The sequence below is a fragment of the Lepidochelys olivacea genome (assembly GCF_965140295.1).
Source record: "Lepidochelys olivacea isolate rLepOli2 genome assembly, chromosome: 22".
Lineage (NCBI taxonomy): Eukaryota > Metazoa > Chordata > Testudines > Cheloniidae > Lepidochelys > Lepidochelys olivacea.
Window position 1 is genome coordinate 15782344 of NC_140432.1, and position 26089 is coordinate 15808432.

A 26089-nucleotide genomic window follows, 5' to 3' on the forward strand; every position below is an offset into this window, starting at 1 on the left:
ATTTATAATATATGCTCACAACTGGGTCAGGAGCTACTACTGCATTCCTACTTAGACACAAGAACGGGGGCTCTTGTTTGTTAGACTGAATTTGATTTAGATTTAATTAACACAGGGATGGGCAAACTTTTTGGCCTAAGGACCACATCTGGGTATGGAAATTGTATGGCAGGCCATGAATGCTCACAAAATTGGGGGTTGGGGTGCGGGAGGGGGTGAGGTTGGGGGTGTGGGTTCTGGGGTAGGGCTAGAAATGAGGAGTTCAGGGTGCGGGCTCCGGCTGGGGTTGCAGACTCTGGGGTGGGGCTGGGGATGAGGGGTTTGGGTGTAGGAGTGTTCTCTGGGCTGGGACCAAGGTGGTCAGAGGGGCGGGAGGGGGATCAGGGCTGGGGCAGGGGCACGGGAGGAGGTCAGAGATGCAGGCTCCGGATGGCGCTTACCTCAAGCAGCTCCCATAAGCAGCAGCATGTCCCCTCTCCAGCTCCCGGCCAATGGGAGCTGCAGAGCTGGCGCTTGGGGTGGGGGCAGTATATGGAGCCCGCTGGCTGTCCCTATGCGTAGGAGCCGGAGTGGTGGACATGCCCACCATGCTCCTGCTTCCAGGAGCCGCGCCAAGCGGAGCAAGACCCTGACCCCACTCCCTGGCTGGAGCACCAAGGCGGGGCAAGCCTCTGACCCTGCTCTCCGGCAGGAACTTGAGGGTCGGATTAAAAGGTCTGACAGGCCAGATGCAGCCCGTCGTTTGCCCACCCCTCACTTAACAACTCCATAGCTGTGCTGCTGCCAGAGAGGAAGCAGACGCAAGTGTTTCCGGAAAGATCTATTGACAGTCCTCGCTCATAAGAGGTCAAGAGTACCCCCCCACAACTCAAGAGAGACATTTCTCATTAGTTTCTTATAAGAATGAGGCCTCTCAGATACCAGTTTGCATTGCTTAAGGAGCACATGCTTTCCTAGAATGCCAGCAGCTGGCGACAGGCCCTTTTTCCTATATTTCCCACCTTTGCTCAGAAGGGGCAGTGTTGACAACCCATGTGTTAGCAGAAGACCAAAGCTCTGTGAATGAGGAGGAATCCTCATTCAGTAGGGCTGTGCAGTTTAAGACAAACTTGCAGTGTCTCAAGGCTTGTCTCCACTAGAGTTTTGCTGCTTTAACTACACTGGTATGACTGACGCTGAAAAAACCCCTAGTGTGGACGCAGCTATACTGGGATAAGTGTTTATACCATACTCCAGTTCAGGAAGAAAAATACACCATATACCAGTATAACTTCATCCACACTAGGGTTTGTACTGGTATAACTATGCCAGTGGGGGAAAAATCCCACCTGTCACAGACAGTTATACTGGTATATCTTTTCTAGTGTAGACCAGCCCTGAGTTGTTCACCCTAATACCAGTTTGCATTAGGATGTACCAAATAATCGTAATAAGGTACCTTTTATCAGTTCCTTTGGTGGTAAGAACACCCAGTCAGCAGTTCTCAGCGTTTAATGTGCATCCCTGTTACATTGAATAGGCTCGTGACAGTTTCAAGAGCAGTACTGTCCATGAATCACAGTAAGACCACCTCACGGATATGCTACAACAAAGGAAATTTATTTAAAAATAAAACTTTGTTTTGTTTTGTATTTTTTTTTTAAACTGACACAGGTGCATGAAATTCAAAACAAAAAAGCTCTTTAGTGGGCTGCATACAAGAATGAAAAAAATTAATAAATAACATTAGTATAACTTCTAAACATTAACAATGTATTTGCAAAACAAAACGAGGACTTTAAATCAAATGAACCTTAAAGCTCAGCTACTCTCTGTAAGAATATTTACCTTCTGTTTTTCTTATTCTTTACAGGTCTCAAAGGATTAAATACTGCTAATATAAATTTTTTTTATATTAATGACACTATTATACTTAAAATATTTTGTGAAAATCTCAACATTTTAACACTGATATTATATAAATTGGTATTCATTATTCAAGAGAAATAAAGCTACTCTTCCTCCCCCACCATGAATTTCAAAAAAAGATTTATATTAGGAATTTAAAAAATAATAATTTTCTTGTTTCCTGCTCTGATTTTAAACTGGGGCACATTAAAAAAAGCCACAAGAATTGCATTTTTGTCCTTAGTCAGATAAAATGCACATGTACAGCAGTTACGCTGCCCCTAGATTAGCTGGAAAGATGTACAGGGTCTTAGTGCATAAAGCAATGTGCTGTTCCCCAACCTATCCAGCTGCCCTGGGATTTGGGTAGCAGCTAGGGACACATGGGGAAAGCTTACAAAGAAAGCAAAAGCCACTGCAAACCAGCAGAGAGGCACTAACTGCTTAATGCTTAAATCTGCAGCTCTTGCAGAGAGGAACAAGACAAGTGCAGGTCAGCAGGCAGATTTCTCCACCTACAGGAGTAACAGCATGGCTGTTACCTCCCTCCTGTGGGAATTGGTTGTCTTGTAGATTCCCATACAGTTGGAAGGGTGGTTAACGCACTTGAGGGGCTGGAAACTTGGAATGGGATGCACACATCTGCAGTCACAGCTACCTGCTGATTGTCACTTGGTGAAATACAATCTGGTCCCACTGCATTTTATTACTCCTCTCTCACTGGACTGTATGTTGCTTACTTTGTTTCCTGGGGTGAGAGGTGGGGGACAAACAGCATTTTTATGACCAGAACTCTAATTGGTTTTGTTAAAAGCAAAAAGAATCCTGTATTACAATTCTACTGTCTTCACACCAAGCTTATTACAGCACCAATCCAGACAAGTCACCGTTAGTAACAGGGATAAGGTAAGAAACCTCCACAGTTGAAATGCTACAAAACACAGGGTAATCTTTGAAGTGACTCTCCCCGATCTCTCTCTCTCTCTCTCCTCCCGCCCACCCTCCACTTCCATCCCCTTCAAAGCAGTTGCACTCACAGGCATCGATAAGGCTAGTCTAGTTGAGGCTCTAAGTTTTCACAAGAGGATACTCAGATCCAGCCTGGAGATGCAGCATTCTCTTAAAGGCACTAGACATTTGGCTTTTTTTTTTTTCCCTTCTTTCTTCCATTTCTTTCTTTTAAAGTAAAATAAAACGTTGACATTCTGGAATAAAGACACAGGGGTGGGATGGGGCAATCATAAGGTTACCTCTGCAAAAGAAAAGCAGCAAGGAAAATACACCACAAAGTGCTTCACTTTACTCCACAGAGAACCACCTCAGGAAGCGCTGTTGGCTCGGCTATGCTTCGGCAACACTCGCAGACTGTTACAAACATTCACGTGTTCAAGGAGAAAAAGCCACTTAAGTTTCTCAGATAAGTTTAAGACACAAACAGTGGGCAGAAAGGACACATGCATAAAAATAACATCAGAGATCCACGCCACAAGGATTGCCTCAAATCTCTAATCCTGGAATGATGTCCACAGGCAATGAACCTCCATGGCCGAACCCTGAAAAGAAGTCTGTCAAAGCTTTGCTAGGCATGATCTAATTAGCAACAGGACAAGCCTCTGAAAATGGACTGTCCACAAGGACTAGGACACTGCTGCTTTGAACAACAGGCTCTCTGCACAGCAGGACAACAGTTCAGGCTTTTTAGCTGGTTAAATTTAATTGCCGTGCAGCAACGGCAGAAGCACTAACCCTGCTGAAAATGCAGCCACAGTGCACATTGAAACACCCAGGCTGACCGTGCAGAGAAAGTTATAAGCGAAGTGGCTGCAAAACCAACCAGGAGTTAGTGGCAGCTTTAGAGACAGATACCAAGAAAGGGTAGAAAAGAGTAGTCTTCACGTCAGAAGGGTCACTATTTGCTTCTGAAGCACATTTTGGACAAGCACAGACCACAAAATGATTCAGATACTCCAGAAATTCCTTGGTCAGTATCAAAACTACCACTGCATCATGCAGATGTAATAAGAGAACAGAGCTGCCCTTGTACCAACCTCAGCTGTTCCTGCACTAAACCTGCAACCAACAAGGTCTGAAAGACATACTGACCACGGCCTGCTATGTATTATTGTCACAGCATTTCACACAAAAACAACAAGACATGACCTGTTAGTTGCCGTCTGTCATGTGCACGGGCAGAGGAACAGCAGATTAAGGTATATTCCATGGAGGGCAGACAATCACCCTTCCCTTTACAGCTCAAGACTTCACTAGGGCTGGACTCTGCTCTCAGCGATGCACATGCAACTCACGCTGAAGTCACATGGCTTGACTTTGCACTATTACAGTGAACAGTAAGCATCTCCCATCTTGCACGAACACAAACCACAGCATCAAGCTGTGTTTGCAAATTATACCTCTGGCGCTGAAACAGCAGCAATGCTGATGGGCAGTGATTGTACCGCACAGAGAGTTGCTCTCCCTAGCATTCCAGGCGATATTTTCTTTACCAAAGAAGGGAGGAAAGGAGAAAAGAGCAGACAGTTCATGCATTTATGTCACCTGGATCCCACTGCACATACAACAATAAGGGTGGAGATTCAGAGATAATCATTATGTTCCACATAAAATGAGAATCTAGTACTTTGCTCCCTTCTGTAATATTTGCTATTACTCTTGTTAAATTCCCTCTGTCGATTTCAGGCTCCTGATCTGATTACCAGATTCTATAAAAGGGATGAATTACATCAAACAGTCTTGCACCCCTAAAGATATTTCAAGCCATAAATAGTCATTTAGTCACTACTGCTGTTCATTCATACTACTGACATTCAAGAGCGAGCCAAATAATTCCGGGCACAATCTGAAAAGTTAATGTGCACTGAATACATGCGCATTTTGTTCATTTGTCAGACTATGGTCTCTGAATCTCTCTTTGATTTAATTCCTCTCTGAAAGAATCAGTCACTTCGCGAACACCAAAGACACCCAAATTGAAAGGGACTGAGTAAACAGGATACTAGCAAGTCAGGTTTTTCCAAAATAATAGTTGAACACCAACTTTTAAAGTCCAGTTTGATTGCTTCATAACTATACAATTTCCTCAGATCTCCTGTCTGACACAAGCTCTGACAATTCCCTGGTGTAACGAAGGGGAAGCAAGCCCCATACTATTGTGACAGACAGCCTCAGAGAATTTTGTTGCATTTTTACTACAAAGCAGATACGATACTGATGAGATACATCGGTTGCACCTACCTACTCCACAAAACCTGGCACACAGGTGAGTGGCTCCCACAAGCGCTCTCTAAAGGAGAGGATGGAATGTGTGTGAAGGCCACTAGTGTGCTATAGCCACCATGCAATTAAGATAAATAAATCATCATATTTACCAGATGCAACATTCCTATAGAAAGTGTGCATGGGAGTATCCAGTGGTAGCTACTCAAATCCAACACAGCTGTAAGCAAGTTGAAGCACTGAAGCACAAGATGCTCTGGGCTAAAAAGGTAAGCAGCAGCCAGTTCTCCATGCCTACCCTCCCCAAAAGACTCTCCCCCCACCCCGCTAAGTTCAACATATCTAACTCCCTGGATTCCAGTGCCAGCAATGCGATACATGGTGAGAGAAATCCACCTCCCAGCACTAAGGAGTTAAAAATACCTGACTGCTGCCAGTCACACTTGTATCCCAGCTAAAGGGGAGGACTTAAATTGTGAGCAATAATTATGGGTACAGGAGAAATGCCACAGTAAACGGAAGCAATCTAATCATCTCTTCCTAGATCTCCTATGTATTCCCAGCAGAGGGCCACCTACAGACTGCTCTAAAAATCCTGAGCCAAACACACAGCAGTGAACAGGTCCCAATCTAGTACCACGAACCACAGGACACACCACATCAACCTGGAGACATTTTCCGAGCATTCAGTTAGAATTCACAGCACAAAACACTCGCCCACCCCCAGAGCATCAGCTCTGGAATCACTTGTCATGATACCTATTTCTACCAATGCCCTTTGAAACAAATCTGTACTCCCAAACAAGAGGCGGGGGTGAAGGACTCCAAAACGATGCCAAGACACACACTGTATACACATCTATCCGCTCCGTTTCACTCCATTGCTTTGAAATCTGGAACCACAGAAACCTGATAACTGATTCTCTTAAGAGGCAGGGCTGAATTGAGCACAATGTCTCTCAAGGAACCCCTTCCTCCTTGCGGTTGCAGCTGGGCTATGGGCTGCCCAGGCCGTTGGTCCACAGAAGTTGTAGGCAGGGAGGTGATGTGCTATGTGGCCACGTGTGCAGGGGAGGAAATGGAGACAAATTCCCGGAGAATATTCTTGGCCATTTCGACATTGTTATGGGCAATGACCAGCGCTTTCTGAATGTCCTGATATGAGTATCCCTGGCTCATAAGGTTCTCAATCTCACTGGAAAGTTGGGGCGATGTGCTAGTGTTGGTGACAGCACCACCCTGCTGACAACTCCCGGCTTTCCGTTCAGAGTTTATCCTCCGCGGCAAGGGCTTCGGCGGCCTTTCTGGAACTTGAGAGCCATCGGAAGAACCTAGAGGGAGAAACACCTGGGTTATTTGGGAAGAAGACAAGTGCTTGTTGCGTGAACAGGCAGCTTTAGAACACTGTAGAACCCCACCAGCCACTTTTCCCAGCCAGCCCGTCCTTGCAACTTCAGTTTATCTCATCTCCTCTTCCCTGGTGCACAAAAATGGTTACAGAGGTTTAGTAAATAATTAGTAAACCCGACTGGTTTTGCTTATAGAAACAAGACCAAGCAAATGGGAGCTATTTGGGCAAGCGTGTGAGCAGACCTCAGACAGCAAAACGAGAGTAAGAAAGAGGTCTGGAAAAACAATGCAAGTATAAGGAATATGCAAAAGATCTCACCACACATCCCAGTATGTGTCTAAGGCTTGGGAAACCCCCCTGGTTAACCACTCACTTATTACCTAATTTATCAGGCTCTGCTCTTTTCTAATGAGACCTGGCCATTCTGGTCTCAGGGCCAGGTCTGTTCCTGCTTTTGCACTTCTCTGCCACATCCCCCACTCCCTCTGCAACAGGCCCAGTGGAAGGGTACCCTACCTAGCAACAGTAACCCTGCTACAGCAGATCAGCAAACTCAGCCTCTTCAGCCTGTCCTCACCATGAATTATTCCAGCGTCTACCTTCCCAAGGGCCACATGTTGTATCCTCTTGTGAAAAGGTAACAAAAAAATCAGTCACTGATTTGCCAGTGGAAATCTGCCCAGTGTCTAGGAACACTGCCCCTTCAGATATCACTGTTTGCTATCCGATGTTCCTTACCGTTGTCTTCTCATTTTAACCTTTGACAGCTGAAGAAAACATTTTGTCCTACTTTTCAAATCACTGAAAACTTTTCAACATGAATGCTGAACATCCTAAGAAAAAGTTTGATTTGCCTTTCGGGGTAACCCCTCAGGTGCCTGAAGATGGCATTTTCCAATAGGATAAACTTCTGCAAAAAGCGTACAAGCCCTTAGAGTAAGAACTCCCAAACAATCTAGTTTAAAAGGAGCCCGCCGTGAAGCACTGGTGTCAGGAAGGAAGCAGTCACCACGATGCAGGCTCTCTGAAAAACGTATCAAAAGCACAACAGGCAACCAATTCACTGAAGCTGCCTCATCCATCAACATACAGTTCAACTCACTAATCTTCCAGGAAAAACAAGCAGCTTAAAAACAAACAAAAAGCCTTTTGTACAATTGCGAACAGGAACTCCCTCCACAATTTGCCTTAGAAATAGGTAGTTCACCATAAGCTGGATCATGTTTCAGAGACAGCAGGTCATGCTAGAACAGTAGCCATGAGTACGGAGCCTTGTTACAAGTGTATAGAAAGCTATGTTTTACGGTACAGGACATGAGAGCAGAGTCATCCATAATGGTCCATCCCACCTAGTAGCCAGCCTCCAAAAAGAGCCAATACCCCATGATTCAGACAGCAATGAAAACTCCCCAAAATCATAATAATTAGCCCCCCCCCCCCCAAAGCATTTTTCATCTGTAGATCTCAAGGCACTTTACAAAGGAAGGACAGTATCATTATCTCCACTTTACAGATAGGGAAACTGAGGCACAGAGACAGGAAGACCCTTAAACCTATGGTTACACAGTGTGGCACAGCTGGAAACAGAAAGATGGCAGATTCTGCTCCTCTTTTATCCCACCCATGGTATTCTATGAACGCTGTGGGGCATTGAGAGGAGATGCCAGGAAGGGCATGTGTGGCAAACCTATTAAAGTCCTGCTGCTTTTCCCAGGGCTGGAGGAGAGCATCCTGAGGAAGTGGAAGCTGGAAGTCTGAAGAGCAGACTCAGGGGAAAGTTCTTGGAGGCTCTGCAGGAAGGAAAGCTGGAATCTGAAACTTCCAGGCAAAGAGCTGGAAGACACTGATCAAGGCAAGGAAGACACCCTCTGAAGGGTGTTGCCAGCAGAATCTGAGAGGCAAGGTGTTACTTTGAGCTGCTCTTTGCTTAGAGTCTCTGCTAGGTTAGAGGACTTGGGAGCAGGAAGCACTGTTTCCTACTTCTCCCTCTGAGCCCCTTGTCACAGCTATCACATCCTCTTCCTCTGGGGGTAGCCTTTGATTCCTGGGGGGAAATCAGGCATGCTGAACTCCTCACTAGAGTAGCCCCACAAGATGCAAGACTAATAACCCGAAGGTGGTCAGTGCATCCAACAGATGTGACTGGACAGTTGCAGAATAGAAGTCCCAGGCTCAAACAAGATTTTTGCACAGAGTGAGCCTTGATTTTCTCTTACCAAGTCTGTGTGAGCCAGGACAGCACTATTTTCTACAGCCTGGAGACAGAAACAACTAGCAAGTCCCTTCTCTCTACAGAGTAGACATCACCAAACAGTTTCAGAACATTATCTCCATCTGCTGGCAAAGAATGATACCCAAGAGTCTGACCTAGCACAAAGAAAAGGAGGACTTGTGGCACCTTAGAGACTAACAAATTTATTTGAGCATAAGCTTTCGTGAGCTACAGCTCACTTCATCGGATGCAGAAGATCAAAGATTGGTCTTTCTTACTACCTTTGCCTGCAGAGTTATCAATGTCTTTAGGGGCAATAACATCAGAAAGCTCAGTTTTAAGTCCAGCTATAGTCTGTGTCTTACTTCCCCTGCCAGTGTGTGCTACAGGTAAACCTAATTTCCACAGAGGAGTATTCTTGATGACCAGGTGAATATGGAGGGTTTTGCCAACTGCTAATCCAAACACCAAATGGTTTAAATGGCTAGTGCAGCACGTTAAGATCTAAATCAACCCTAACCCTTCAGGACTGGAGTACCTCTGGAATACAGAACTGATTCTTCTCTAGCATAAAGGCAATAACAAGTTAGTGACAGAGACGCTTCAAAGATGTGTACCAAATTATCACATACTGCTGCAAAATCAGGAGGTAAGGGTGTTCACCTGTGATGGGATCACAATCCAGAGACATTCGGCTGAAGGCAGAAGTGGCATTGGAGATATCAGACAGTGTGCGACGAGCTGTGGCAATTGGTAAAGGTGGTTTGGGGATATCATATCCATCTTCCTCATTCTCAGACTCTTCTGGGCCATTGCTAGCACTGGCTGCAGCCATATCCCCCTCATCTAGAAAAATACACACACAATTAGCTCCAAGTGCTTGAACAGAGCCTTCCCTTTCTTAAGACAGGCTGTATATTCCATTCACATCAGTCCACATGCCTTCGCAGAGCAGATAGCTAAGCGTCTCTTGTTGAAACCCGAGTCCAGAAGTTCTTTCCAGGAGGCAGTGAGTAAAAAGTATCACAGTGGAAAAGTTGTAAATACCTACCCCTGCCTCACATGGTACATTTTTTAAAAAACCCAGGTGTCTCACAAACACACAAACTCTTCAGTTTTCCTGCTTAATTTTAAACTTTACACTATGCTTGCGGAGAAATGCAGATGCCTTTAAGATCAAATCCACCTTGGCTGAGTGCTCCCTGAGTTTCTGCAGTTGGCATTCAACTAGGCAGAAAGCAAAAGGGGGCACGAGAGACACTGTACACTTTGTGTCCCGCCAAACAGCCTTCTGCGGGCAGGTCTGCGTGTGCAGCTGTGGGTTGTTCTTTACCTTTCTAGTAAAGTTAACTATCTATCTTCTAATGTATCAATCACAGTAGTATCCAGGGCATAAAAAACAAAATGGAATTCATCATTCTGCCAGGAAAAGGACACAAACACGCCATCCCTCCATCAATATATGTACTATCTGGAGCATGCTCATTCTTGGCTATTCCCTTCCAAGAAGCAATAGCCAAGTCATTTTGAAGCTGTGTTAATGTGGAGCACGGGCTGTGAGAAAAGACAGGTCTTGCATCAGTCCCCAAAAGGGTCAAGATTTGGGTTCACCTTGATCTCCAATGACAGAAAAATCCTTAGGACATCAGTGAGAATGTTGGCACCCCAAAAAATTTGCCCTAGAGACCTGCCGTGTGATATCTCCACTAATCACAACTGCCACATTGGTGCATAGGCCTTTGCCTACTCCATTGAGAATCAGCAACTTGAAATGGATCACACTAGAAAAGGAATGTGTCAGATACACACACAGGGACGAATTTCATAAATTCAGTAAAAATTACCAATAATAATGAGGAGAATTAATGGGAACAGCTGGAAACAGAAAGATGACAAGTCTGGGCTGACATTTTCCATTCCAGCTACCTACAGCAACTACCACTTCATACAAAAACCTTTATAATGATGATTTCTTTTAAACAACCGATGAGTGTCTTAAAGCCATGTTAAATTAGGTTCTCTTTACTGACATCCCAGTTTGCAGTCTGTAGGCAATGCCAATTGAACACTTACACATATGACAAACTATTTACCTTGAACACCAAGTGACACCTCTGTTAAATGATAGCTTAAATGCTATTTAAATTGGGAATCTTATCAATTCACTCCTACCCAATTTCTCTCATGGGTGCTTTATAACATGCATTGATGCCCACTCACCAGAAGTGTTGGTGGCCTCCAAGTCAGCGGATGTTGCCTGGGACTGAATGTTGTACATAGCTTCATACATACAGACATTATTTGGCTGATCACACTCCAACTCTCTGAATGAAAAGTGGAAAAAAGTGTTCCCTTAAGATATGCAACAATAGTTTCCTCCTCACCTACAATCTGTTACGTAGATTCCTCTCAGATGCATAATGTGATATGAAGCACAGCTCTGCTACCTACTTTCTTTCAGAGAATATTTGCTCTCATACACATTCTGACATTGTCTCCATTGCAACATAACAGATCAAAATGTAACTGGTATACCTGGAAAGTGAGGGAACAAAGCTGTACATGGAATGTCACATTTCTATGTCTGCTGGTGTCAAAGGAACAACAACAAAAATGGCCTGGGGGCAGGGGTGAACTGAATCCACTATAAAAGGACTCAGACCAGAGCAATGTTCACATTTCATTTACCCCACGACTCTAATCTAGATCTGGTCAATACCAGAGGGAACCAGGCAGCAGATAAACCACGGGACCAAAACCTCAGCCAGAATAAATGAACAAGCCTCCTTGGATAGGTGGGGTTGTAAATGCAGCAGACAACTATAATCTCACCGTAAACCGTGAGTCATTTCCAAAGGCAGCTTGATCTCTGTTTTTTGTTGGGCAGAACCAGGAGGCACCAGAGGCAGAGAGGATGGTGACATGTATTCAGTGTCCTCATCGCTTTCAGACTGCTCCCCCTGTTGCAGTTTTGGCACGGGCAGTGGTCTGCAGAAGGAAGAGGATCAAGAGCATGTGAAAACCAGTTCATCCAAACACCACCGCAATCAGTTTGAAAAACAGTTAATGCAAATAAAAACAAACCATGGTTAAGCCAAACAATTAAATCAGTTTGAAAAGCAGCTAATCCAAACAACAACAAAATGGCAACCATCAGCCCTCAAGCACTGAAAGTCAAAGCTTCAAGCCAGGCTTTTCAAACTGATTCTGACTGAAGCAACAACCTGGCTTATTGGAATTCCGAGCTATGTAATTGTGAGACCTGATTTGACGGTGAAATAATAAGCAAAAGTCTTGTCCAAGGTGCGTGGTAACAGTGCCATAGAGAAATCCTAGCCACTGGAGGATCTCACATTTCAACCTCATTTCAACATATACACTCCCTCATACCATATGTACTGCTGTGTCTAAGGCACAGGACACTGCACACCACGTTGTCTGAGACTGCAACAATTCTGGGTAATTACCATTCCAGTAACACTCGAAATTACCAGTTGTAGATCTAATACTAAGGATACTTGCTGAGAGATTTACTTTTCCTTGTTTGTATGTTCTTAACAATCCAGCGCTTGAATCCTAAACTCAGGCCATCTATATAATGTCAGATTCTAACCCTGCTACCAAAGAGTACTGAGATGTAAATAGAGATCCAGAAGTACATTTCTGCCCTCTCTACATCTACAGCAATCCAGAAACTGATTATCTCTACTACAAGAAAAGAGCCTTCATTCAAAAGTAACACACCTGACCGCTAGAGAGTAGATAGCATTGGCAGATGAAGAGGGTTTTATTTTGGGGTGCTCATATTCTGAGCCTGTTGGGGGGCCACTGTTCAAGTTCTGCAAAGAAGAAACCATAGGTTAGAAATAGCACTTCTGTCAGCAGATTCAAACAGACATCAATGTCTCATCACCCAAAGCACCAACTCTTGTCTGAGAAAGGAGAGCTTCTTTGACATTCTGAATCATCCATTTCAAGAAACCTTGTACCTGCAAAAGAATTTGTTGATATCTAAAAAGTACACTGGCTTTCAAACTCTGAAGAAACTTGGAGTTGGAGGAAGCAACAGATAAGGGTTAAAGAATGAAAGAAAGTAACATGTTCTGGGAAGCATTTCTTCTCGACTGAAATATACTGCATCGCAATGTGTTACAGATGGTGGTGGGGGTATCAGTCCCACACGCAACACAGACCCAAAGTTAACAGTGACTGTAAATTGCTGCCAACTGATCGCAACCATTTAAAATGAGCTGGGCTCTTAGTCCAGCTGTCAATGGACAAGGAAACCACTTCCCAAAAAAGCCCACCACAACCAGCACTACCTGACCACCTTCCTGGCCATCTCAAAAGAGAAGCCAAAGGACTGAAGCCTCCCCTCCTACAGACCACTCTGGGCTGGGTGTGATGCATAATGTCAGGGCAATGACATCCCATGGGAGTATTTTATTGCTCACAGCTCTTGATCCAGCACTTATAATGTGTATGAAAAATGTGAACAAAAATGACAGTTCAGCTTTATCATCACTTCAGAGAAGTCTTATACAAGCAGCATTCCCCGTCTCTCCCGCTCACAGGAAGCAGGGTGCCACCACATCAAGTGACTTACCACTGTGGTGTCTAAGCTGAGTGTACTCCCATGCCTAGGAGCATCAGGTCTGGAATCCATCTGAGATGGTAGTGAGAATGGGAGCGAGTGCCGGTTCGTCAACTCTCTTCCTGCCCAAGGGTCACTAGGACTGAGAGCTACAGACGGCGCTTTTGGAATTGGCCGCAGTGGCCAGGGCTCCCCCTGACGGCTGGAAGGTACGAGGGGTAATTTGTCTCTGGAAGGACAGTCTCCTGGTGTACAGGGTAAAGGACGTCTCTGAGGTCGACTCTCTGCCCCAATGGAATATGGCCTGTCTGGTGGGGGCGGTGGTGGGAGATCTCTGAGCGTTGGAGGTACCGGCAAAGGTTTATCTTTATGGAGGGGACCAGGAGCAGCCTGTAAGACAACATTAGACATTTAAAACCACAGCTTAACGAGCAGGAAGTCCAGCCCACTGCACTTATCCCAGTTAGGACGCTTCTTACACGAAATTAACTCTAGAGCAGCCGTAGAATGTGAAATAACTCCCAGCTATATCCTCCATAGACCTTTAGATACAACATTTAACCATTTATGGCTAGGAATACATACTAAGTCCCAGGTTTGCTTTCTTGCTGCCCACAATGGCCCCATAAAGGATCCCTACCAGAATTCTCACTATTTCATCGAACTTCTTGTACAGATTGAATTCACAAGTGAATTTTTATCAAACACTGATTAATAAGATTGGTTATTTTCCCACCTGAGCTTTCAGCACCAACCCACAGCCTCTCCCACCCACTCCAAAAAAAACCAACAACCACTAACATGCCCAATGCTACCAATACTGTGCTTCCTCCTTCTACTGGTCATAAAGGAAATATGACCATCTCTTCCTTCCAACGCCCTTCCCCTTCCCTAGTTTTCTCTCTGGAAAAAGAAATGCTTGGGGGAAAACCTGGAAAGGGAATATAAGAACCAACTTCACCCAGCTAGGCTAGTAGCTGGAACAAACACAGTTCCATAAATGCAGCTCCACGTGGAGTAGTCAGAGGCGTACTGGTTGAAGACCAAGAAGGACAAACTGCTTTCTGGGGGAACTGTGGGCCCTCCTTGGATGGAAGAAAAGAGCTGGTCTGAAATGACTTGTGGAGAAGAAGGAAGAAAAGGTAGAGTCTGAAGAGAGAGTCAGGACAGTCCAACACTTTTCCCATATCTCCTCTGCATTCAATAAAGGACCTTGGAGGAGGGTGAACAGAAGACTTCACCTTGGAAGTGGTCCCAGGGCTGGAAGCTCCAGAAGGGACGGACGCGCGTTGCTGCAGAAGATCGAGTCGTGGGGGTACTGGGGGAAGTGGGGCTTGTGGAGCCACTGAGAATGGAGAAGGAGGGCGCTCAACCTGGAAAGAGAAAATAAAGAAAATGAACAAAGAGCCAAACTGTAGAGAAGACATCCTATCTAAAGCACCACGCCCCTCTTGCCTTCAAGTTCTGCACCTCACCTTACCTTGCTGCAGCTTGTAATGAAATTACTACATTAACACCGAGCATGCAACACGAGGTCATGTTTGTTTCATAGCACTGCAGCATTTGCCTGAAACCAACCTTGTGAATCACCAACAGGCCCAACTCTGGCACTCAGCCACATGAGCACATACCTAAAAACCTCGCTCTAAAATGCTGATAAATTGTTTGGTTGGACCAACTATTCTTTAATACTGGTACTGGATTTGCAGTAGGCATATTTTCTTTTCACCATCAGAGGGCATGCTCCACTACATTAATGGCAGAGCACAGTGAGCAGAGTTATATTATAGAGGTGTGCAAGTTGTCCCTTTGCCATGATGGGACGGCACGGCACTTACAGCAATCATTAGCGTGCACCAGGAGCGGTGTCAAAACCTTCCTTCTTGTCCTTGGATAACTGTTTCACCACCTGACAAATCAGAACAGTCACTCCTTTTTTCCTTATCTTTATAAGAGTTGCTTTATGATACAGACTAGAGCATGGTAACTTTGAACAGCTTGACAGAATTTGTAAGTATCTGGTGCTGGCACATCCAGAGCACTTGCCTACTGCAAACCACAATGGAAGTCAGGTCATGTCAAGGGAACTGTATCCTGACCCCAAGAAATGCCAAGCTGCATAGCACTCATCTCCAAGACGGTGGCCTGGAACTTCAACTGCTGACTACAAAAGAATTTATAACAGGGATGAATCAATGCAGATTATCATTAAATCTGAACAGAGAATTCTTAATTAGAAGGCCCTATTTTATATAAAGTGGAACTAACTATTTAAAAAAAAGTCTGATTCAAAATCTTTTTCCCTAGGCACCAGAACAACTAACTGGTGATGGGCAAGTGGCAGCAATAAGCCAACAGAAAAAAAAAACCCACTGTGCAGTGATTCATAAAGAATGCCTTACTTGCACACATTTCCCTGGCAGGAAGCGGCATTGATGGAAGGCAGTCATCAGACCTTTATTACACAGATTAATCAGACAACATATTCAAAGATGACAGTCCAATTGACTTCCTCAGCAATCAGACTGCCCTCTACTTAGTTCAGTCATCAGCCCCTTGGAAAAACTTCTTCTCTAGCTGGTTGCTTATACTCAGCACTGAGGAAAATGACTTTCTGCTGATAAGGCTGATTACAGATCATAAATCAAAAGCAGCATCGCTCAGCACGCAGAGAAGTATTAGAAATATAGGTCTTGTATTTCAGTAGATGAATTATGTCACCCTGCTAATGGCTTGGACAAAGACCCACCTTCCAGGACAATATATACAATATCAGAGATTCTGGTATGTAGAACAATATCGCCTGACTGAACTGGTAAGTTTCAATAGTATGGAACTTACCATCTCTGTACCAACCGCAACCTGGAAATACAGAGGGCAGTTTCTATTCTGGGGCTCAACACCTCCAATGTGCATAGTCAACAAGACTCAAACCAGCTTACTCTGTGTCTATTGCCACATCCAGCAGCATGTGCCTAATGGGGCCTTTACCTTAGCACCGGCCAATTCTTTCATCATGAAGAGGGAATCATCTGCTCTGTCATCTTCATCATCATCATAGTTTGGGGAGGGAGCTCCCTCTGCACATTGCCGCAATAATCCTCCTCCTCCTCTGGGATCAAATGGGTCGACTACAATGGGCTCTGTGCCTTTGATTTCACAACGGCAGAAAGGACAGCCCTGACCTTCCGATTCCTGAAGGGGGTGGGGGGAAATGGGAAGAAACCTATTAAAACAACGGCTGTTATGAAAACAAGTAAAATGGACAGTAACTTATCAGACAAAGGAGTTTAGTATCATCTTTTTATTTGGTTTTATTTAGGTGTATTTTGGTGGAGGGAAGGAGTGAAACAGGAATTAAGACTGCACTATAAATACAGCATGATCCTTATCATTTGGAGTAAAACAAAAAAAAACAGGTTTTTAAAAAGCCCTCCCTCCCACACACACTATTCTTAAGGCAAGAAAGTAGCTGCTAGGGCACCAACAATGAAGAAAAGGTAGGAGAGTCTAGTGAGTAGAACCAGTTTTGAACACAGAGTCCAAAGTCTGCATCCTGTGGGGACAACACTCTAGCATCCTTTATTATTTTGCGGTTGGAGCAAGGCACAATAGATGTATTGATATGAATTTCACACTATGCTTTCAGCTCCACCACCAAATTGTCGGTACCCATAAGGATCTAGACCAGAGGTGGGCAAACTGCAGCCCGCGGGCCACATCTGGCCCCTGAGCTCCCGGCCGGGGAGGCTCACCTCCGGCCCCTCCCCCGCAGCCGCCATGCGGGCAGCGCTCTGGCCCACCGCTCCTACCAGGCAGCGCAGGGAGCGCAGCTGGCTCTGGCCGGGCGGCGTGCTCCTGCTGCTCTGAGCAGCATGGTAAGGGGGCGAGGGGGGGACCCGGGGGGGGCAGTCAGGGAGCAGAGGGCAGTTGGATGGGGCGGAGGTTCAGGGGGGCAGTTAGGGGACAGGAAACAGGGAGGGTTGGGAGTGCGAGTCACAGGGGTGTGGCTAGGGGTCAGGGCAATCAGGGGACAGGGAGCGGGGGTTGGATACGGGGTGGGGTCCCAGGGGGCGGTTAGGGGCAGGGGTCCCGGGAGGGGGCGGTCAGGGGACAAGAAGTGGGGGGGAGGGTTGTTGGATGGGTTGGGGGTTCTGAGGGGGGCAGTCCGGGGCAGGAAGTTGGAGGGAGCGGATGGGAGCGGGGGGCCAGGCTGTTTGTGTAGGCACAGCCTTCCCTACCTGGCCCTCCGTACTCTTTCGCAACCCCAGTGTGGCCCTCGGGCCAAAAAGTTTGCCCACCCCTGATCTAAACAGTTTGAGAAGGAAGGAAGGAAAAGATACATCACCCCAGCCCAAAGACAGACCAACTTCACTCTGAAAGAGTGCACAAATGGGGCAATTCCTTACCTGCCATGCAGTGAGACAGGAAGTGCACATCAGGTGGCCACATGGCTCAATTTTCACGTCCTTGTCATTTTCTGCACAAATTTTACACAGCTGGAACGTGGAGCCCATCTCGCAGTACAATTCATATTGTTCCTTGAGGGAAGGAAAACAGAGATAATTCACTCTGGAATATAACGTGCCTCATTAGTCGTAACTACAAGAAATCCACCCCAATATTCACACAGAGAAAAAAAATCATAAAATCACAGCATCAAACCACAGCTCAACAGAAACAGACACTTGCAAAGGTTACATTGCAATTTTATGTGCTAGAGACTTCCGTAAGCAATGCTTCTGTCAATCTCTGGGAAAAAAAATGGACTTGAAGCTATCCTAAAGGAGCCTAGAAGCCTTCCAGTATAGAGCTTCAAGTTCAACTTAAGGTCACATAGGTCAGGGATAAAAGACGATATAGGAGTTAGTGTGTCCTTCTGCCAGCACTATCATATTACTCTAAACAAGGAACCCAAAACTTATCAGCCCTAGACAGAGATGAAGTTTTGTTTGATGTTTTCAATCCGTCTTCCCCAACCCAACCATTCAAAGATTTTTGTGTCTCTTACAAGACCTGATACAGCTGCTTCATACACAAGGAACCAGTGTATTAAGCAGATGAGGAGGCCAGAAAATGGAGAGAAGTGGTGCTAGTTTGACAGGACAGAGCCCTCTTGCTCACCTGTGTAACTTTAATGTGGTCCTGAGGTGTAGGCTCACACAAACCGGTCAGGTCAGGATTTTGATTCCGACCATCAGGAAATAAATAACTACAACAAGTAAACATAACATAAGATTTAAAGAAAGGCACCTTCCTTTCTTTCTAAAATCCCTTTTTAAATCTCTTTTTAAAAATGCAGAGGACAACTATACTTGAACACTGATCACTCAGCAAAAGAAAAACCTACCTGTAGGTTCAGCTTGGGATCACCTCATAGGGGCACTTTTCCACGTAAAGACTGAGCATCTCAGTTCTTTGGGAATCCAAGGTGCTTTGGTTTGAAAAGGAACTTTCAAACCAGAGAAAGCCCCCTAATATACCACATTTATCAATACGCAAACAGGAAGTCTGTTTTCATGGTTTCCCTTTTGCCAATGATCAAATTATTCTGTTTTTTTTTTTTTAATAAAAGGCACTCTCAGCCCCCAATCTTCTCTTCTTATATGACCCACCCTGCAGTGATGTCTTAATGATGAAACTATAACACCCGAATAAAGAAAACTGAGGTCATAACTCATAATCCTAATTTCTGTGACATCAGTATAGGGTCAAATGGAAGAAGAGACTACATTGACAGGAAACTACAAACCAGACATGTACCTTCAACAGTGGCATTGGGAGTAGAGACAAGCAATGAAAAAAATGGCTCTCTCTATGAACATTCTTGAGAGTCAAACTCCCTCTTTTAGAACGCAGTTCAGTAAAACAATCAAGCTTGTGAGCAGTTCCATCGACCTCAACAGGACAACTAATAGGTTTACAAGTGCTTTGCTGATTCAGGGTGTAAATAAAGAGGACGGACTGCGTAATGCTCACCTGCACAATATCCCTATCAGCTGCATGGCTGCTGCAAAATGCTGCACATACCACCAGCCAGAATGACACGAGACTGAAACGTGATAGGTACGTTCTATCAGCCCACTCATTTCTAAAGGTACATTAACTAGTGGTGGGATTAAGGCCAGTAAATCATAGGGGCCACAGCAACAGGATGCATTGTACACTCACCGCAGACTGAAAGAGCACAACAGGTGACAGGCTGATGCAAAGTTACTTACAAGCCTTCCCTGAAGCCATCTATCAGTGCTTGAAAAAGAGGTTTGTTGTGGGGGATAGTCTGGAGAATGTTCCCATCTGCAGTGACGTAACCGATGGCCCACTGACCGAGTCGCGTACAGCTCAATCGGAATATGTAACTGAAAAGAGACAAAAACAGAAATTCGTTTTGGTTGGATCAGCCAAGAAAACGTTAAGAACCAAGTAGGTAGCCTCTGTCTAGCTATCTCAAGATGAAAGATAAAGACAAGCTGAAGTAGCTGGAGGATTTCTACCAGCTTTTACCACTTTGCTCACTTGTAGCGCAAAGGGAGAACCCTGCAGTCTGATACAAGTGAAGCATCTAAAAACTCGTGTGTGCGCGCACGCACAATTAAACACAGAATCCACAGCAATAAGGATGAGTGTCCTCACACTCACTTGCTGTTTCAAATTAAGTTTTTTAAAAGATTATACAAGGTTTCCATTTTTAAAAGTTTCAGAGTAGCAGCCGTGTTAGTCTGTATTCGCAAAAAGGAAAGGAGTACTTGTGGCACCTTAGAGACTAAGGTCTTAAAGTACACAAGTACATTCTACTCCTTTTATTTTTAAAAGTAGCATGCAACCAGTGGTCTCCAGAGGTGAGAGGCAGTAATCTCCTCCCCTGCCACAGCGCACGGTAACAGCAACCAGCAAAACACCGAGTAAGGCCCCTCTGTCAGACCGACCCTCCTCTGACACAGCAGGTGCTGCAAAAGTAACTAACTAGAGGAGTTAGCAAGAGTCCTCAAAAAGGCAACTGCTACCAAGCACTAACCTGCCAGGTTTGTGAATGAATTTCTGAAGCCGAGCTTTCACCTCATCATAAGTTAGAAATGCCATGTAACCAGGATGAGTCACTGCTAGGCTATTCCAGTTCCTGAGCAAAGAGGACCACGGCTAAAGAAACAACAAAAGAAATACCATTAACCATGCACTTCCAAGATGTACCCATGCACATGATTGTCCTTAATCCAAAGAGGTCAGTTCTTCAATAAACTGGAGTTCTTATTCCATTGTAGGGGCTAAAACTTATTTACAATCAAGCAGCATTAGGATTTGAGTATCACCCCCTGGAGACAACACAAAATAGCAACAGGATGGTGACAAACCATACCAACATGCAAAGTGTAGCAGCAACAAAAAGGAAGCAGTGAAAGCCAGAAACGTAGATAGCGAGGTGTTTCAGTTGTAGAGACATTGGCCCTTTCCCCTTAACTACACAGGAAAAATTTCCTTAGCTAAGTCTTGGCATCCCAAGAATCCATTTCCGCCACACCTCTGTGATAATTCAATCAGAGAGGCTACAGTGGACTTGCCCGTAAGGTGATGGAGCAACAAAAAGTATCGCAAAGCTTGGAGATAACAGTGTTATAGTCTGCCAGTGCAAGGCTATGATTGGTGGCCATCCCTGGGGGAGAAGAATGAGGTATAAATATTACTGTTATCTACTAGCGCTCACAGAAACAAAACTATGCAACTCGGTGTACTCTGTTCAACTAGCAACTGGACCAAAACACAAAATCAAAGAACACTTTCTGTATCCCCTTTAGATAGATGGAAGGATAGGCAACCTTAAAGGTGAGGAAGAATGGATAAATCAGAATGTTTACCAGGTAGAAAAAAAGGGGGGAAGAAACCACAAAGTGAGACATTTATCAATTTAGTAGTCAAACACCACTGGGACAGAAATCCCAGTCAATACACTTAACAAATACCAAGGGATAAGTCATTCTGCTCACAAGGAAGGCAGCCTAGGAATGGCTACCACTCACACCATTCTGGGGAAACTGAGAGGTGAGACAGGGATAGAGACGAGTAATTCAGAAGATTAAGCGAAGGATTACAAACCAGAAACTATGACTCGGCTCTGTCACTGACATGCTGCATGGCCTCAAGAAAGTGACTTAACTTCTGTCTCAGTTTCTCTGTCTGTGAAATATGGAGAGCGATACCTAATGACCTAATCTCACAAGGGTGTGGTGAGAATATTGTCTGTACAATGCTGTGACTGGATAAAGCAATGTACAAATGCTAAGTGCTGTTGTTATTAATGCACACAAAGTCAAGAGACTAAGCATAGCAGTTTACAATACTCATAACTATAACTCCTCCTAAACCACTCTTCACATACTAGAGTAGAGAGAAGTACACAATTTGACCAGCCGCACTACAACCCTGCATATGGGAATTTTCAGCTAAACACATCTTAATTACAACCCACCCTATCACATGGGGGAAAAAGGCAAGTCAGAGCCCAAGTAGTAAGTGTTTGTACTTGTAAATATCCAATTGCCCCATCAGAAGCTGCATTCTTTATCCAAGTACTACTGATGACACAGATTTATTTTAGGTTTTCACCCAAAATTAATATTGATTCCATTCAACAACAGAGATGTTTATTTTATATAGAAAACACGATATGTTTATATAACATTTTGGTTGTGGCAACTCAAAAGCCAGGAAATCTGAAGTTCTATATTGTCATTCCAACCTAAATACGCCCTCACAGAAAAAATATCCAACAATAAAAGGGCACAAGGGAGAGTTAGGGATGGACTGATTGAGTGAGCTTCACATTTCCTGGCTCACAGAAGTTTATCATAACCTCAGTTTTAAAACTGACCTTTAAAGTGGGAAAAATTGATTCGGGGAGGGATATTGAAAGTGTGCTACAATTACGATTTATTTTTAGAAGGCCTTTTTCTCCCCTTTGGCAAGAAATATCACACAGTGCTACCGAACAGCAGAGTTCTAAATCTTAAAAATATTTTTATATTTTCATTTATATATATGGGGGGAAAAGAAAAGTCTTATTAGTATTAACAGTGTTATTTTACTATTTAAGGCCTAGTGTAAAGGTCTATCTAAGCAGTAGGCTACATATATTTCCAAAGTGTTTCAAGTGACTCACGTTCCTCTGCCCTTACCTGAAAGAGTCGGGTAAAGATATCAAATTCAAACACTGAAATGTAGTCATTGCATGTCAAGTCAATAGTCGACTTCAGAGCCATGGCCTCTAGTCCTGAACTGATTGGATGCACCTCATGCAAGGCCTGGCGGAAGGTCTTCCATGGGACAATAGTCCTGGCAGGGGAGGAGGGGAAAAATCCGCAAGTGTGAAAGGAGCTTAGAAACATCATCATGCAATGCCATAGTGTCACACTCTATATATGATATATACAGATGTGTACACACAGGCACCCCCAATTAGAAAAGGAAAGAAAGACAAATCCAACTGAACTCAGAGAGAAAATTACTCATGTCAAGCATGAGGGAGAAACTTCCCTGCATCACCAGCAAGCAGCAGCAAACCAGCCATCTTTCAATTCACTACTCTGCAAAAAGTAAAATGTTGGAATTGCAAGCCCAGCTCTGATCTCTCTTTCCCCCATCCCATTAACGCCTGTGCAGCCAACAGTTCACACTGAAAAACAGCATCTACAGCACTTGCTGTCATAATTTGATCCATTTCATCTTTCAGCAGCAGGCACAGGAAGAGTTAATTTAAGTCTCCCTGGAGCAGAGACCAAGACAGTCAAATGACAGCACACAGCTATCTAGAGAGATGATTTGCCTGAATAAAATTTTCAAAAGCACCAAAGTAACTCACATGCCTGGGACTTAACCTTCTAAGCCACTCAGGTGCTTTTGAAAAATTTCCTCATTTCCATTGGGTAAAAAAATATACTCCTACAAAAGTTTTTGTGCTTTCCATAGCAGGCCAGAAGAACCAAGTATAGCTGGACTCCATAAACTAGATGCCTTCCTACATGCTGGAGACCAGAACCTGAACTTTCTATATAATTGAGCGTTTTTCCCTTTTGAAATATATAGTGGAAGTCTATAAAAAGATCCCTGAAAAGAGCTTACCAATCTTCAGGCTCCTATCTCTTGGTCAAGTCCAACTGGTTTCATTTTTTGACTCCTAACTGTTAATATATTCATTTAGTATCTGTGATGTACTAATTACACTGTTTACATGGTGTGTCTTGTTTAGTCAGAAGTCATTGTCCCATTCCAGTAAACCTTCTCCTCTAATATAGTGGAGTACATTTCTAAAATTAATACATTCAGTGTTTTATTAGATTTAAAAAAATAAATCTGACATTTCATTGGCCTGTACCTAAATATACATTGCACTTAAGTTTCTCCTTTATTCCATCTTAACTTGACCATTATGCAAACTGAGCAAGACAAGCAATACACAAATGCTAAATATTATTAGAGAAAAAAAGGGATTAGGAGACTGGAAAGACTAACTAAAGGAAAAGCTAAAATAACTTAATATGAACAGCCTGGCTAGCAGACAACTAATGTGGGGAGCACGATAACCATTTGCAGGCAGGAAGAGGAATTATTTAGGATGGCTGGAAGTTATGGGATTAATTAAGAAAAGGAAAGTTGAAGCTGAATGTCCAGGGAAACTTCGTAACAGTAAAATAATCCCCCACAGAATGTGGGGAAAGACCCATTACTTGACATATTTAAATAAAGACTGGACAAGGAACTGGAAAAATATAACATAGGGAACAATCCTGCACTGGACCTTGGAGAATAAACTAGATGATCTAATAGGTCTTTCCCATCACTAATTTTATGATTAATTTGACAAAAGATCATCATACTCCATAAAGCAGAAGTAACATTTAAAAAAACAATACATCTCTTATATTAAGCACATTTAGAAACTTACTTTTCCCCAAAAGCTTTTCTCCAGAACTCTGCAGCATCTGCCTTGGTGATCCGGAACGTATCTCCTTGGAAGAGGCCACTTGGGAAAATGCCTTTCAGTTCTGCCAGCATATGGCTGAATATCAGGGACAATTTTGTCAGGTTACGCCTGCAAGAGATTACAAAGGCAGAAGTTTCTTTTTAAAAAGAAAAATGTGACTTTACACTGTTTGTGGGCAAGTCAGCCAGATTCAGAAATAGCTTGAAGAAATCCAGAAACTATCCCCCAACTGAAAAATCCCCCATTGGGAGCATTTTTCAAACATACATTTATAGTTCTCAGCACATTTTGTCCAACACATACCACTTAAAGAGATTTACATTCTGGAAGTGCTGGATACACATAGACTAATTAACTAACCCTCACTACCATTCTGAGGTGGGGAATATTTTAAGCTTTGTTTTGTAGTTAGGAGAGAGGTTAAGAGACTTGCTCAAGGCTACATAGCAAGTCAGGTGGCAGAGCAGGATTAGAATTCAAGAGGTTTTGACTTCATGTCTCATGCTCAAGTCCTTACACCATGCTGCCTGTAAGGGACACCACTTTTTAGTTAGGCAAAACTAAACTAAGGCACAGCCTAGTTCCTCCCTTACCCCCAAAGTCATAAGTCTTATAGGAGAGCACACCCTCTCCTCCAAAGGAGTCAAAATAACACTCTTCCTGGCTGAGAGCAAGAGCCTAGATGAAACTGACAGTGATGGCATGATAGAAACGTAAGAGAGATGGCTCTGGCTGGAAGGGGTGTTTATTTGCTCTCTTTCCTCACCCTCACCTTTATGTGGGAAGGCTCCTTTTCTCTTCCTCCTCCCCACCACCACTGGGTGTTGGGAAGGACAGAGCTGCAGACTAGGAATGGGGGTAGTCCAGTAGTTTCTGTCCCTCTCCATATGGGAGATGGTAAAGAACTACTGGCATGAATGCTGGTGTCAAGTGGAACAGGGAGAGTGCTGCTTCAATTAATGCTTTTTCTAAAGACAATTTAGGCAGATTGCTAGCGATCAGTGGGTTTCAGCAGCAGAAGAGCTGCAGAGCCTGCTCAATGGCCACAGTAGGTGGCCTAACAAGCTCCCTCACCTCAGCACTAAAAATGCCTTGACTATTGAACCACAGTGGGAAGGGGATTCACTCACATGGAATCATTTTTTAAACATGTTATCTTTAAGGACACTATTGTAGGGCAATACATCCCTGAATGCAGTGTTAGTTTGGATGTACACTGGATGCACCTGCTATTTCTTCACTGATTTTGAATACTCATGGTTTTGATTAGTTCTGTGAAAGATGCCATCTGCGGTCTCTAAACTGGAACTATAGTTTTCAGCCAGATGTCCCCATTCTGCTCATGTTGCCCTCCTCGGTGAAATAAGCTCATTCAAGTGCAAGCTCTGCCATCCTGACTCACTTCAGAACTGGACTCCAGCTTCAGCCCATCAAGAGAGCCAGTTACTTCTTCACTTCCCCTTCTATTACCATTTGCAAACACTTCTCCATAGACCTGTGCCCCAAAATGTAGAATGAGACCATTTAAAACACATGAGTTAGAGTTTTCTTTTCCTCTAATATTCCCAGAATTCAAACCCAAACTGGAGCTAGTCTATGCTCACTTTATTACCCCCATAGTCACTCACCTGTTTTTTTAAATCCCCAATATTTTAGAGTTTTGTAAAGTCTGGAAAGAGTATTTCACATTCCACATAGCCATAAAAAGTCAAAATTTTGAGCCCCTATTTGGAAGTGTCATTTTTTGGCACTTTGTCCTGTTCTCATTCCTAATCATTTCATGTTCTGCCTTTGCTAATGGAGTTCTTTGGCACATGTATGGAACATGCTAGTTTGGGA

At 44.0% G+C, this 26089-nt stretch overlaps 1 protein-coding gene across 1 annotated transcript in view; it reads right to left on the reverse strand.

Moving 5' to 3' along the window:
• Positions 1-1652: 1652 nt before the first annotated feature.
• The window catches only part of CBL (Cbl proto-oncogene), a 53834-nt gene continuing 29397 nt past the window's right edge, over positions 1653-26089 (reverse strand). The window contains exons 3-16 of the mRNA XM_084611963.1: positions 24212-24358; positions 22446-22602; positions 20294-20415; positions 19500-19637; positions 18403-18490; positions 17688-17819; positions 16270-16473; positions 14520-14651; positions 13291-13668; positions 12429-12523; positions 11517-11672; positions 10905-11008; positions 9348-9530; positions 1653-6452 (exon numbers count right to left, since the gene is read on the reverse strand). Coding sequence (XP_084468089.1) covers positions 6172-6452; positions 9348-9530; positions 10905-11008; positions 11517-11672; positions 12429-12523; positions 13291-13668; positions 14520-14651; positions 16270-16473; positions 17688-17819; positions 18403-18490; positions 19500-19637; positions 20294-20415; positions 22446-22602; positions 24212-24358 — 2317 coding nt within the window. The 3' untranslated portion in view covers positions 1653-6171. The remainder of the gene's footprint in view (positions 6453-9347; positions 9531-10904; positions 11009-11516; positions 11673-12428; positions 12524-13290; positions 13669-14519; positions 14652-16269; positions 16474-17687; positions 17820-18402; positions 18491-19499; positions 19638-20293; positions 20416-22445; positions 22603-24211; positions 24359-26089) is intronic.